Source organism: Grammomys surdaster, unplaced genomic scaffold (genome assembly GCF_004785775.1).
Source record: "Grammomys surdaster isolate TR1022 unplaced genomic scaffold, NIH_TR_1.0 255, whole genome shotgun sequence".
NCBI lineage: Eukaryota > Metazoa > Chordata > Mammalia > Rodentia > Muridae > Grammomys > Grammomys surdaster.
In genome coordinates, this window is record NW_021604696.1 from 6870587 (window position 1) to 6883356 (window position 12770).

At 42.8% G+C, this 12770-nt stretch overlaps 1 protein-coding gene across 1 annotated transcript in view; it reads right to left on the reverse strand.

Moving 5' to 3' along the window:
• Positions 1-12770, reverse strand: part of Tmem131 (transmembrane protein 131) — a 147774-nt gene that overhangs the window by 14419 nt on the left and 120585 nt on the right. The window contains exons 20-31 of the mRNA XM_028775372.1: positions 11929-12081; positions 11744-11819; positions 11507-11624; positions 9526-9664; positions 9288-9397; positions 8839-8905; positions 6154-6305; positions 5754-5896; positions 4994-5180; positions 3835-4020; positions 2761-2919; positions 1828-2414 (exon numbers count right to left, since the gene is read on the reverse strand). Coding sequence (XP_028631205.1) covers positions 1828-2414; positions 2761-2919; positions 3835-4020; positions 4994-5180; positions 5754-5896; positions 6154-6305; positions 8839-8905; positions 9288-9397; positions 9526-9664; positions 11507-11624; positions 11744-11819; positions 11929-12081 — 2077 coding nt within the window. The remainder of the gene's footprint in view (positions 1-1827; positions 2415-2760; positions 2920-3834; positions 4021-4993; positions 5181-5753; positions 5897-6153; positions 6306-8838; positions 8906-9287; positions 9398-9525; positions 9665-11506; positions 11625-11743; positions 11820-11928; positions 12082-12770) is intronic.

Below are 12770 nucleotides of genomic sequence, written 5' to 3' on the forward strand. Positions count from 1 at the left end.
CAATGTATATTATGGGCCATTGTGTGCTAGGCATACGTGATTTGCATTTTGATTTTATGGGGTTACAGTCACGAGACTGTCTTGAGTCTTAAAAGAGACTTGGACTTCTCAACTGTGTTGAAACTGAAAGACTGTAGCGACCTCGGAAGATGAACTAAATGCATTTTGCACTGTGATAAGGTCACAGACCTAAGGAGGCCAGGGAATGGAATGTGGTAGTTTGATTAAGAATGCCCCCTAAAGCTTGGTCCCTAGTTGGTGGAACTGTTTAGAAAAGATTAGTGCGTCTTGGGAGTGGACTTGGAAGTTTCACATCAATCTCAGTCAGCAATGTCTTTCTGCTTCAGGATGTGAGCACTCAGCTCCTGCTGTGGTCCAGGTGTGCCCTGCCTGCTGCCGTCCTCCCTGCCTCGATGGTCATGGATCTGTGAGCTCTCAAATCAAATGCTTCCTTTTATAAGCATTGTCTTGGTCATGGTGTTGTCACAGCAATAGAAAAGCAACCAAGATACATGGCCTGGTCTTGCGGTAGCCTTTGTCTCCTGGTTTTCACAAGGAACACATATCACACTCACAGGGACTTTCTTCCCTTGGTCTCCTGTGCCTAATCTGTAACTCTGAAACCCAAAAACCCCTCAAAGCTATTGTCCTCTAACTTGCTTGAAATGAAATGTACCATGACTGACAACTGGTTACCTTTGCTTGCACCACCACAGCTGAAATGACAGAAAGCCTGCTTGTAGTCTTAGGAATCACATGGTCTATGTGTCATATTTCTTTCCAAGGTTCTGAATCCCCAAGCTCTTGTGATTCTGAATTGCTCTAGTCTGAGGCCTTGCCACTGCCAACAAGCTGTATTTCTCTTTACTTCAGTACCTTATGCACAAGGCCTCACCCAAGAGCCTGTTCCCACCCCCACGCTACTCTGAAGCATCCACTCATGCTCTCTGTTAGATCTCACTGTCACTTCCTGCTTTGGACATCCCATCCCTTGACCTGGTTCACACTTCACCTGTTTGTGAGGTTCCTTCTGGCAAAGTTCCTTCCCTAACCCACCAATCCCACAGATCTGGCACATCCTCACCCCTCTGCCCACAAGACCATGATGTGTGCACGGCCATCACTTCCTGCTGTCCCTGTCCTGTTGGGCCAGCTTCTGTGGGCACCTGGTTTCACCAATTATGTTCTCACTGGCTTCTTTTGTACCCCTTTTCCCATTTAGAGAAGAGGTGTCAGTGTGTGGCCTTGTTGACCTCAAACCTGTGACAAACTTCCTGTCTCTACCTCTCCAGTACAATGAATTACAGATGTGTCACCATGTACAGCTAGAATTCCTATTTTTGAGTTAAGAGGTAGATGGTTTTGGTTTTAGCCCTGTTTTCAAAATCTTTTTGTTTGTTTTTCAGACAAGGTATTTCTGTGTACCCCTGGCTGTCTGGGGAACTTGCTCTGTAGACCAGGCAGATCTTGAACTCAGAGATCCTCCTGCCTTTGTCTGAGTGCTAGGATTAAAGGTGTGCACCAGCACTGCCTGGCCTCAAAATCATTATTAACAATGACTGTAACACGGTTATCACTGGCAGCTGAAAGAATAGCAAGAGGTGCCATCCAACAGATTTCTGATCTGGAAAAGCAAGTGAAGAACACAGGTCTGTTTCATGACAAGTGGTTGCTTCTGTTAGCACTGTGGTACAGAGAGGCCACTGCTTTACCAGGAGATAGGTCTGAGCTACCGAATAACTGCTAAGTTGCTGCTTATACTGCCTATGATTCTGACTGCTCCTTGATTACATGCCTGGTCCTTCTGAAGGGGGAGGACAAGGTTACCTTTACTTTTTGACAGCGGTGATGGAGGCTGCTCTGTAAACACATCTAGGGGCGGGGAGTCGGGGTGGTCGAAGTCTTTGTCCATGGCTTCTATGAGACTGGTGATATCCGAGTCCTCTGAGCTGTGCCTTGTGGTGCTGGCTCGCTCGGGGTGGGAAGGGTGTGTGAGGGGGGCAGGAGACAGCCTTTCAGTTGGTGGCTCCTGATGTTGAGGCACTGGTGGTGGAGGCTGTGAGTGCTGCTCCAGTGGGCTGTGGTTATGGTGCTGGTTGCTGTGCTGGCCCTGCTTTGCCCCTTTGGACTTCCTACTTGCTGTGTGACCCTGGGTTGCTGCAGCTGTCTCTGAGACTAGGGGGCTTGGTTTGCTTGTAGACTGTGAGGCGGCTGCTTGTGGAGAAGTCCTGCTTGACATACTTGAACTGTTTCTGGTTCTGACGTTGTCCACGTCAGCTGAGGTTTTGCTGCCGTGGCTGCTGTGTGGGTGGACTGACGTGCCACACTGCCTGTGACTGCCTGTACCAGGCCGGGATGATGAGTTACTGTAGAAACCCCTACCATGACTATGTTCGCAGCCCAGTGTGTTCAAGCTGAAAAATGGATCAATTGAAAATCAGTAAGCAGTAACTTCCAACCTAATACTAAGAAAAAAATTTATTAGTAAACCCATCACAAAGAGAAACTAGGAAGAGAAGTAGGAAAGGGTGAGAGCCACACCTTCTATAGTTTATTACCTCTGACAGTTATAAATCAGGTTAGTGCTCCGACTAATAACTAAGCATATTTGTCCCTGATAAGAAATCTCATGAGTTCTCAGTAACTGAGCACCAGAAGAGTCTTTTTAAAAATCTAGAGTAAAAATAAATTTCATTTCTGGTAATTACATCAGCCAAGTCTATGTGCACTAAAAAGTGGACTTTCAGTATGTGAACATACTTTCCTTCAGATGAAATACCAACGATTCTCCTGAGATCAAATGGCTTTCCCACATCAAAGGGTGGGTTTGATGCTTCAAAAGAGAGTCGCCTTCGAAACGGCTCCCAAATTCCTTGAGCTTCCAAATAGGCCGTTCCAATGACCAGGAGAAACAGCGCACTGTGGAGCAGAGGAGCAGGTTAGCATTCTTTGCCAAAATAAGAGTAACTTTTGGTTATTGCAGGTTTCTTGATAACTACAGCACGATGTAAAAACCCCGAATTGTCTGTAACACATTTTAAAGGGAAGACGAAAATGAAGCAGCGTAGCTCAGCGTTTACAGACCGATTCTATGTATTTGGTGTTTGGGCTGCATGTATGCTAGTTTACTACGTGCATGCAGTACCAATGGCGACCATAACAGGGGATCAGCTCTCCTGGAGCTGGAGTTACAGGGGGTTGTTAACTGCCATGCGGGTGCTGTGAACTGAACCCGAGTCCTCTGGAGGAACACCAGTGCCCTTTCCTAACCACTGAGCCATCTCTCTCTCTCCAGCCTCTGCACAGCAACTTTCAAAGTTCACAACCCTACAGAGAAGCTGTGCATGAACACGATAATGTGTCAGAGGAGACACCTGCAGGCTAAGTTTTCCTTAGCGAGAGGAACTAGATGGAGGTTCACCTCTCTTTCCCTTAAGGATGTGTGAGCAGCTATAGATAACTTATTGGAAGTATATTTGAGTCTCTAAAGCATATAAGGAAATAAACTGATATAGAGGTAAAGATGTAAAGTCTTCAGAAATATTTCTACTCTGTTTTATGTTGCTTAGGCTTATAATGATGTTAATTACATATGCCCAAATAAGGCAACTATACCTGGTATTTTGTGCTTGCTTTCTTAAGAAATAGCATAGACCTCATTTGTTAAACAACTTTCAAAGGTAGTAAGACTTTATTATCTATGCCACCCAAGTACACAAGCCTGACAGAGTCAGGGGTGTCTGCTGGGATCCGCCATCTGTGAGGAGAGCGAGTGGCACTCCATGGTGAGGAGTAAAAGCCAGCCCTGGCTGGTTGAGGAGGAGCATTCTGTACCTCATGACCCCTGAGATGATGATGTAGAGTGCCAGTTCCCAGTTGGGTCTAGGGAGGGCTTCTGCACAGGCTGCTAACATGTGGTATGGAAGAGAGGCATTCAACACAAACACAAACTCGGATCCACTGCTTGTCACAAACTTCAGCTCCCGAATAACTCTGGAGGCTGTGAAATCTGGAGTAAACCTAAGGTACAAGAACGGCAGTCAGGTTCATTTTCAAACTGATGCACAAACTTCTTCTCTGTCCCATCGTTTTTTTCTTTGTTAAATCTAGGATTTATTCGTACTGATGTTGCACCCCTAGTGTTGTTCTGTCACCTCCTGTATACTTGTAGTCACTTGTGATTCCTTCTGTTATCAGCTTACATCATGAGGAATGGTGCCTCCTTCCTCCCTGGCACGTGTCATGTTGGACATGGAGCAATGCCAACAGCAGTGCTGATTAACAGCCACAGAAGGTCACAGAAGTGTCGCTTCATCAAGGGGTGGAGTGCATCACCAGCCACTACAACAGCTGGGCCTGCCGCTGAGGGCACCGAGGCTGTCACTGGTAAAGCTTCTAGCTTGGACAACTGTGAGGCACAGACTCTGCTCTGAGGCTGACACATTCCCAAGTCACACTAGCAGTGTATGCTATACTAGCAGCGTACGAGTTATGCCCTTAGAAGAAATACTGAAGCTGGTTTCTAAAAAAGTAGTTTCTACAATTATCTGATCCAATTTAAGGGCAGGGGAAGTTTTACAATGCTGGAAACAAAAACATGAAATAGATATTTTACCTGAAGTTAAGTAGGAAAAAATAAAATATATATATTTGTGATAGACTTTTTAAAAATATTTACTTATTTTCACGTGTGTCTGAGCATTTTGCCTGCATGTCTGTCTCTCTGTCCACCACATGCAGTCCCTGCAGTGACCAGAAGGGGACAGATTCCTTCAGGAATCGGAGTTACAGAAGGTTGTTGGCCACCCTGTGGGTACAGAGAATCAAACCCAGCTCTTCTGGAGGAATGGCCAGTGCTCCTAACTGATGAGCTGTCTCTGTAGCCCCTGATAAAGACCCTTTAAGTCTGGAAACGTATCTCTGCACAGTAGTGAAACGACTCTAGCAGCAGTGGAGAGCTCAGCTCTGGTGAACCAGACAAGGATATACTTACAATATGACTATGTCTCTGGAGGCGTTGGCACTCAGTGCAAACTCTTGACAGTTAACCACTTTAAAACCATAGCCCTCACACGCATATCCACTGATCTCAATGGTTTCTACACGGATCTCAAGTTGTCCCGTATTCTCTACTTTGAATGTTCTTTTCAATGTGAAATTTGGTTCTCTTAGTTTCAAACCTAAAGGGGGGAAAATCACAATATGGATAAATCTTGCTATCATGAACTTCCAGTGTGAACGAGGTACATGTTGTAAGTGTCTGCATGCTGGACATTGTGAGTCAACTCCACATGTCAAAAAGACTAGCCATTCCTCAGGTTTCATCTGGAAACAATCCACTGGGACATGTCATTTTATTTATAATTAATTGGTTTCATATATTTATTTTTGAGCAGTAAGGTCACTGTATGTACTTCTGACTGGGTCAGAGCTCATTATGTAGTTTAGGTTGGCCTAGAACGAATGATCCCCTGCTTCAGCCTCCCACATCCTAGGCTTACAGAGTGCTTTCCCTGTGAGGCTTTGATCTGCCATAGTAAAAAGAGCATGTTTTACTTTTCACACTCAGAATAAACCTGCAAAAGAGCCAAGTCAAACAACTCTGATGTCAGACAAGGGACTCTCTTATCACCATAAACACTCATGACCAGAAGGCAGGTATGCACATATGGAAACACTATTCTTGCTTCTGGAATCCTTGATGGTTGAAAGCACGTGCTGAAAGCCAGGCCCTTCCCAAGCACGGTACTCACGGTCTATGCAATCCTTTAACAAGGCTTCTGTGATTTTGAAGCGTAAGGAGCTTCCTGGACCCGGAAGCTTGCCTGCCACCCTCAAGTTTTCCATGGTCCCTTGACCTTGGACCATCACAGCATCCATCACAGTCAGGTTGTTTCTATGAAAAATAACAATTACAGATTTTCTCCAATTGATTTTGCGTATCTTTTGATACATCAGTTCTAACATTGTATAAACAACCACAAAGAAATTATTAATATGTTGACTTTAAGGGTGAAAATGCAAAACTGTACAGAGAACACATTTTTTCATTTTAAGTTTCACATGGTAAAAAGACACTACTCATGGTTTGCACGACAGGAGGACTGTGAGGTAAGCACTGAGAACCAACCCACATTCACATCTAGAACCTACCTGACTATGATCAGGGAAGAAACAGTTCTGTTGTGGAGTGGAGTGAACTTTACTTTGACAGATTTCTTCTCTCCAGGTTTTAAAATGAGGTTTAAAATGAAATGCCGAGAGAGACCCTCTGTAAATCCTGTCGGACTTTGCAGTGGACGAGCCTTGAATTATTGCATAAACAAACAGGAGTCATTAATGTGGCTTCTGGGAAAACCATCTGTCCCTGACCCCTCTAGGCCTCTCAGACTAATCATATAGACGGGTTTATCCTTCATGCTTTAGACACTGGCACTGAGAGCTGGGGAGCCAGTAAGGAATGCTCGTGGTCTGTGGTAAATTAAACAACAGACTTTATTTCCCAGTTACAAAGCCATACTACAAAGAGTTTGTAGTATGCATTCTATATTTGTATACAGATTATTTTTAACATGTATGTGTGTGTTTTTAAATTTGAAATACAATTCACATATAGGAAAGGACACAGATCCAAGACAGATAGCTCAAAACATTACTATAAAGCCAGTACTCATGCCTGGAAGGCAGGCAGACTGACAATTAGCACCCTAAGTCCTACTGACACTGCAGCCTGGGTAGGGAGCCCTGGGCAGCAAGTGGGGAAAGCACCTCCAATACGAAGTCAATGTGTGCTGTTGACTTATGCAACTAAGTACCTAATTATTGCTTTGTAGACACTTTATTTAAGATATAACTTAATCTGAAATTTAAAATAAGCCTTTATGACCAGTTTTAAAATGGTTCAGAGTTATTTTGTTTTTATGTTAAAAAACATTGTTTCAACACAAAGACACATTATTCTGTTTTTTAAAAAAGACTAAGTTTAAACATTCTGGGAAAAGGGTTGTCATGGTCCTGACAACATGTGAAAGAGTGAGTTGTGTGCCGTTTTCTACTTCTTTGGCATGATTGGGTTAGTGTATACAGATCTGCTTGTGTTAGCGTGAATCAACAAACATAACGTACCATATGGACTCGATGAAGTGCACTACTTATGCTTATCAAGAAAAATGTTTTCTTTTACAGATCACACTGTTCTCTATCAACAAGCTACTAGGATAACTGGGATTAAGTGTGTGTGCCATCATGCTGGCGCTATTTATGAGCACATTGAAAGACTGTATGTATTCCTAAATACTAGCTTATTTAACCTCTGATGGTCTAAAAAGCACTTTGTGGTAGTATGATGCCCTGAAACAGCACTAATGTGCTCCATACTTGTGCAGTGGTAGGTTCTTAAGGGTTAGGTGGACTGACCAAGGGACCCCTGGGTAATCTTAGAAATCCTTTCTGTAGTAATACAGACAGATGCATTTACTTTTTAAAGAATGCTGTTTGTACTTCCGAACAGAAGAGCAGTGGCACTGACACAGCCAGCTGTTAGGTGTGAACCAAGGGTGCTAAACCTCCCTTGGCGCCAATGTTTGCTCCACAGTCTGCATTTATAATGAAAAAAAGTCTTTGAACAATAGCAAACATAATTTATTAAATTTCAATATGAACTCATGCCTCTCTAGAACTGGATATGATGGAGAAGGAAGCATGTTTAAAGGACTCCCAGCAATGAAGAGATTCACAGTGAGAATTTCTTCTTTGGAAACCTCCTGAGGTCCAGAGGTTTTCCTCATCTATCTGTCCTCTAGAGTCTAGTTCAGTGTCCCATGTCTTGCAAATGCTACTGTTTGAGATCATCAGCTCATTTACCTCTGTATCAAGACAGAAGAAACCAAGCTCTAGGAACTGGGCAGCATTCTCAATGACTTTCAGCGCTTGCTACAATGACACTCAGGGATGGGAGGAGCAAGCTGAGATCCCAAGAGAAAGGCGTGGGAATCAAGAGTGTCTAAACTGCTCTCCGTGTCCTAGCCTCTGCTGCTGCTGCTGCGGCAGAGATGAAGAATTACAAAGCAGCTGGCTGGACAAGGCTGATGAGAGTTTCTACACAGCACAATGTGGTCCAAACAGGAAGGACAAATGTTTATCATCAGAATAAGGCAAAAAGGCAATGAAGCACAAGACCCCAGTCAGCCTGCAGGGGTTTGGCTCCTGTTAAACCTCCCTATAGCTGACATACTCCCTCCATATCAAGCCATATCAAGGCCTGATACAATAATGAGTGGCTAGTAGTCACTTACCTGAATAATAGAGGACACTTTCATTCCCAGAACAAATCGACTTACTATATGTTTTTAAAGTCAACATTATTACCTATTGAGGTAAACACACACACATACATACATACACACACACACACACACACACACACACACACACACACACAGCTGTGCCAGGTATGATGAATTGTGCCAGGTATGAATATAGCCAGTTATTGGTCTCAAATTCACAGGTTTTACAATTTTACTAGGAAGCATACAGAAAGAACGATTAAAGGATTCAGCTCAATCTTTTAATGCTTAAAAAGAAAATGCTGCATTAGCATACTTCACATACAGTGTCAGACTTTCTGGGTGGCATTATGCTGAGACTGCTGACACTAAGGTTAATACCCACCAAGTGGAACCGTCTAGCATGCCCCATGTATCTGTAATCCTCGACTCTGCCTCTAAGTCAATTCCTGGTCTGCAATAGCTGCCTTCAGTGAGGCTAAGGGCAGCCCGTGGGTGTCCTTCCCATTGGCCCTGGTCCTAGCAGAGTAAATGATGTGGAGGTTGTACTTACACTGTTCCTGTAGACTTGGAATTCAAGTGTTCTCAAATCTAGCTTGGCCACCTTACTCAAGTTAAACCTAAAATAAAAAACGCATGTTTATCTTCATAAACATCCCAACTAGGGACTGTGGAGGATAGCCAAGCTTGAGCTTTTATTTGCAAATTTATCTTTTTGCAGGTTTTGGGACCAGCAGTATTCCACATTAATACTATTTAAAAGGCTAAAGACTATCAGTTACAATTAATACCTTGTTCACTTTTGAAACAGAACTAGTGGAATTGCTTTGTCTATTGTTCCTTTACAAATCTGTTACAAATGAGAGCTCCCTATTTACATTCTGTTGAAAGCTTTTCTTGATGTTCAATTCAAAACCAACCCAATCCCAGGAAACTTCTGGCAACTTGAGTCACAAAGCCAGACTCTTCCATTTACCCCTGGACCATCTAAGGAATGCTTACCTTGAGACTAACTTATCTGCAAAGATGGAGGGGTTGGAATACAAAGCCAGAGGGACGAACTGGATGTAGACAGGGACATCTGCAGGGTTTTCTAAGCTAATCTCTTCTTCCTTAAAGCAAAGCCAAGACGCATTAGTGGAGATCCCTCCAGAGGAGCTACCGCGCCTGCTTTCTAGGTGCGCATGGCACGTGCGAATGGCACGTCTCTCAACAGTCCCGTTGTCATCTGAGTACTTACAGAGGAGCAGTTTGTGTTAGTGAGTGGGAACTTGAGGAGCCGGGGCGAGCTGAGGACAGAAGGCCAGGAGAGCTCTGCACTGATTTTTGATACGATATTTTTTTGAAGGTCTGTATTTACTTCAAACATAGCATTCAACCTAGAAAAACAATTTCTATATCAGTGTAAAAAACAAAACACTTGAGTTTTCTAAATAAAAGAAATCATACTTAAGATTTTTCTGGTTCTTAAAAAAAAGAGCTTCTTTATTCTATTTTACCAAGATTTTATTTTTTAAACTTTAAAAGGTTAGTTCTGCACAATGATGAGATTAGTTTTACTTTCATACATGTACTTGATATATTTCTTCCAACATTCACTCTTTGTTACACTGTCTTGGCCTGGCTCCCATTTTCTTTCTTTTCTTTTTGTGACCCAATGAGTCTCACTAGGGTAGTTTACAGGAGTGTGGGAGTGGGCGTTTGTTTGTCTACCTTGCCAGGGGCTATACCACTGGCAAACATGTCTCTCCCCCAACATCACCCACTATCTGCACATAAATCCTCATGGAGCCCCATCCTACTCCACAATAGGGTGCTGACAGGCCTGGTCTATGGAGATCTTGTACAGGTGATCACAGCCATGAGCTGAAAGTGTAAAAGTTATGTCTTGCCCACAAATAGCTCACTACCACCTCCATACCTGCCTTGTATGTTCTTTGCATGTCTTTGGTGATGCTCCTTGAGTCTTAGAGGAGGTGAAAGAGATGTCATACTTATGACTGGACATGCAGCTTTATTAAGCTCCTGATGACATAGCATGTGTGTCTAATTTGGCACAGAAAGCTGCCAACATTAAAACAGTCTGTGCCATAGCTCTGTACGGAGCACGTAGAGCTTTAGTTCCAGTAGCATCATGAAAATGCATGCGCATCTTCAAAAATGTTTTTCTTGGTAGAACTAAGTATTGAACCAAGCACCTGTGTGCCAGCACGCTCCCTACCACTGAACTACATCAACAGCCTGGTCCTCAAAGATATTTAAAAGTATCAATTCAATAACACTATCTAAAATAACCAAGAGTGACGAGGAAATCAGGAGAAGTCTCAAGGAAGGGAAGAGGAGACCAAGAGGAGGTAATGGAAAATACATCATGAGAAAAAAGCAGGAGATCCATCTAAGGGAAGAAAGGGACCAGCAAGGAGGCAGAGGAACAGTAAGAACAAAGTGTACTAATATGCGCGTGAAGATGTCAGCAACACTCATCCTTTGCATGCTAACCCAAGGTAAGGAAAAAGTAGTTAATACGTTAAAACTCATACTACTCTTACAGTAGACGACTTCAATTTTGACAAATCTGTATCAAGTCAGCCAAGTGAGAGACGTATTTATCACTTGTCAGTGCTCCTGTTTCTGGAAAAGTTCTTTTCTACTGTTTGTGAAAGGGCCAGGCCACTGTAATACTACATCGGGGTGTTTGAGTCCAGGTACAGCACTGGTTTTCCAGTAGCATATTTCGACCTGCTAAGGACACAGTGGGAAGACCACTGAAGGGGCCCTGTTTCCCCCTGGCAACACATCAGCACTTGAAGAAGGAAGTAGTTTTTTTCCCATAAGGAACAAATAAATTTGGTCTCCTGCAGAGAGTAAACCTAACTTGCCTTCTGGAGAGGCCAGTGACAGACAAATTTTTTTTCTCATACATAATAATGTATCTAAGGTGGCATGGAAGTCACTATATATAAGGACGATTTCAAGTAGTTTCATTTTTTTTTTTTTCCCCCTTCCTTCTCCCCAAGTAGTTTCATTTTTAAAGACAGACCTCATGCACTGGAGAAAAGAGGACATGGGAGTCCTCATGCTAACAACGACAATGTGACATTATTGCAACTATAAAGTAAAACAAGGCAATAAAAAAATATAGCGACACCAACAAGGCGGTAACAAGAAAGATGCCCTGTGGCTACACTGCTAAAATACTTGAGTAAAGCAGACGCTGGTACCTATGTCCTGCATTCTCCTTTATTCCCATCCAAGCTTTGAACAAGCTCTGATGTGAGTCCCAGTCAGCATCCCACAAGTCTTCCTGCATGGCCACCCCGGGCTGCACTTTGGGTTCAGCTAAAAGAGAAAGCACAAGTCAGTATGCACTCAGCCTAAGCCACTTGCCAGTACCCCTTCCAGTGAGTTCTATAGTACTGAGGCAGGAAGTGGAAGGTGCGGCGGGATGGAAGACTTACACTTGGATAGGAAAGGCAAGCCGGTATAGCAGTGATCCCCACACTGTAGCCCAGGGTCAAAATAAATGTTTGCAATCTGTAAAGAAGCACAGGACGGCTATGAGTCCCGAAGGCACAGACGGCTGGCCAGTCACAGAGTGCGGACAGCTGAGAATTCCCAGGTTTAACACCCAGGTTTAACAAACCTTTGACTTCTTCCCGGGCTCCAAGTCTTCCCTATTACCCCGTAATCGTTTGTAGTAGAATCGTATGTCTTCTGACAAAGACCTTATTTGCTGTATCTTCACCTTCTGTGAGAAGGAATTCATAATATTTAAGCTCTGATGAACTATTTTCCCCTGAAAGAAGAAAACACAAATTCAGAATTTGCATCAATTGATAACCTTTTAAATTTATAATTGACCCAAAAATCCATCCCTTCATTCAACAACTAAGTCTGAAGAACTAAGATCACAGGACAGCTTTTTCATTGTTGCTGTTGTACATGTTACAGAAGTACTATAATGAATTAACAGAAATTTAATTTGTGTTGACACACTAAATATCAAAGAAGGCACAGAGGGAGCTTTAAATAATGAATATCATTTTGGTTTGTAATATAAAGTCTATTAACACCAAGGTAAGGCTGCTACAAAATAAATGAATTCTAAAGTCTAACCAAGAATGAAACATATTCTTTAAAATAAAATGTTTTCCTTATAAAAAAAAAAACAGTGATTTTTGCCATCCAAGAGAAAATTAAATCTCTTTAAAAATGTAGGCTATTCACTGGCATGGGGGTACATGCCTGTACTGTCAGCATGCGGGTGATCGAGACCAGAGGACAGAGCTACACAGTCCTTGTCTCAGAAAATAGTAATCAGAAGTAAAAACACACACTACAGTTATAGAAAAGAATCTTATGAAATAGCATACAAATTAGATTTAAAAAAAAAGACTTACTTATTTTTACTTTTTTTGTGTATGAATGTTGTGGCTGAACATGTGTAAAGTGCACTATATGCGTGCCTGGTGCTGCACATGTGTA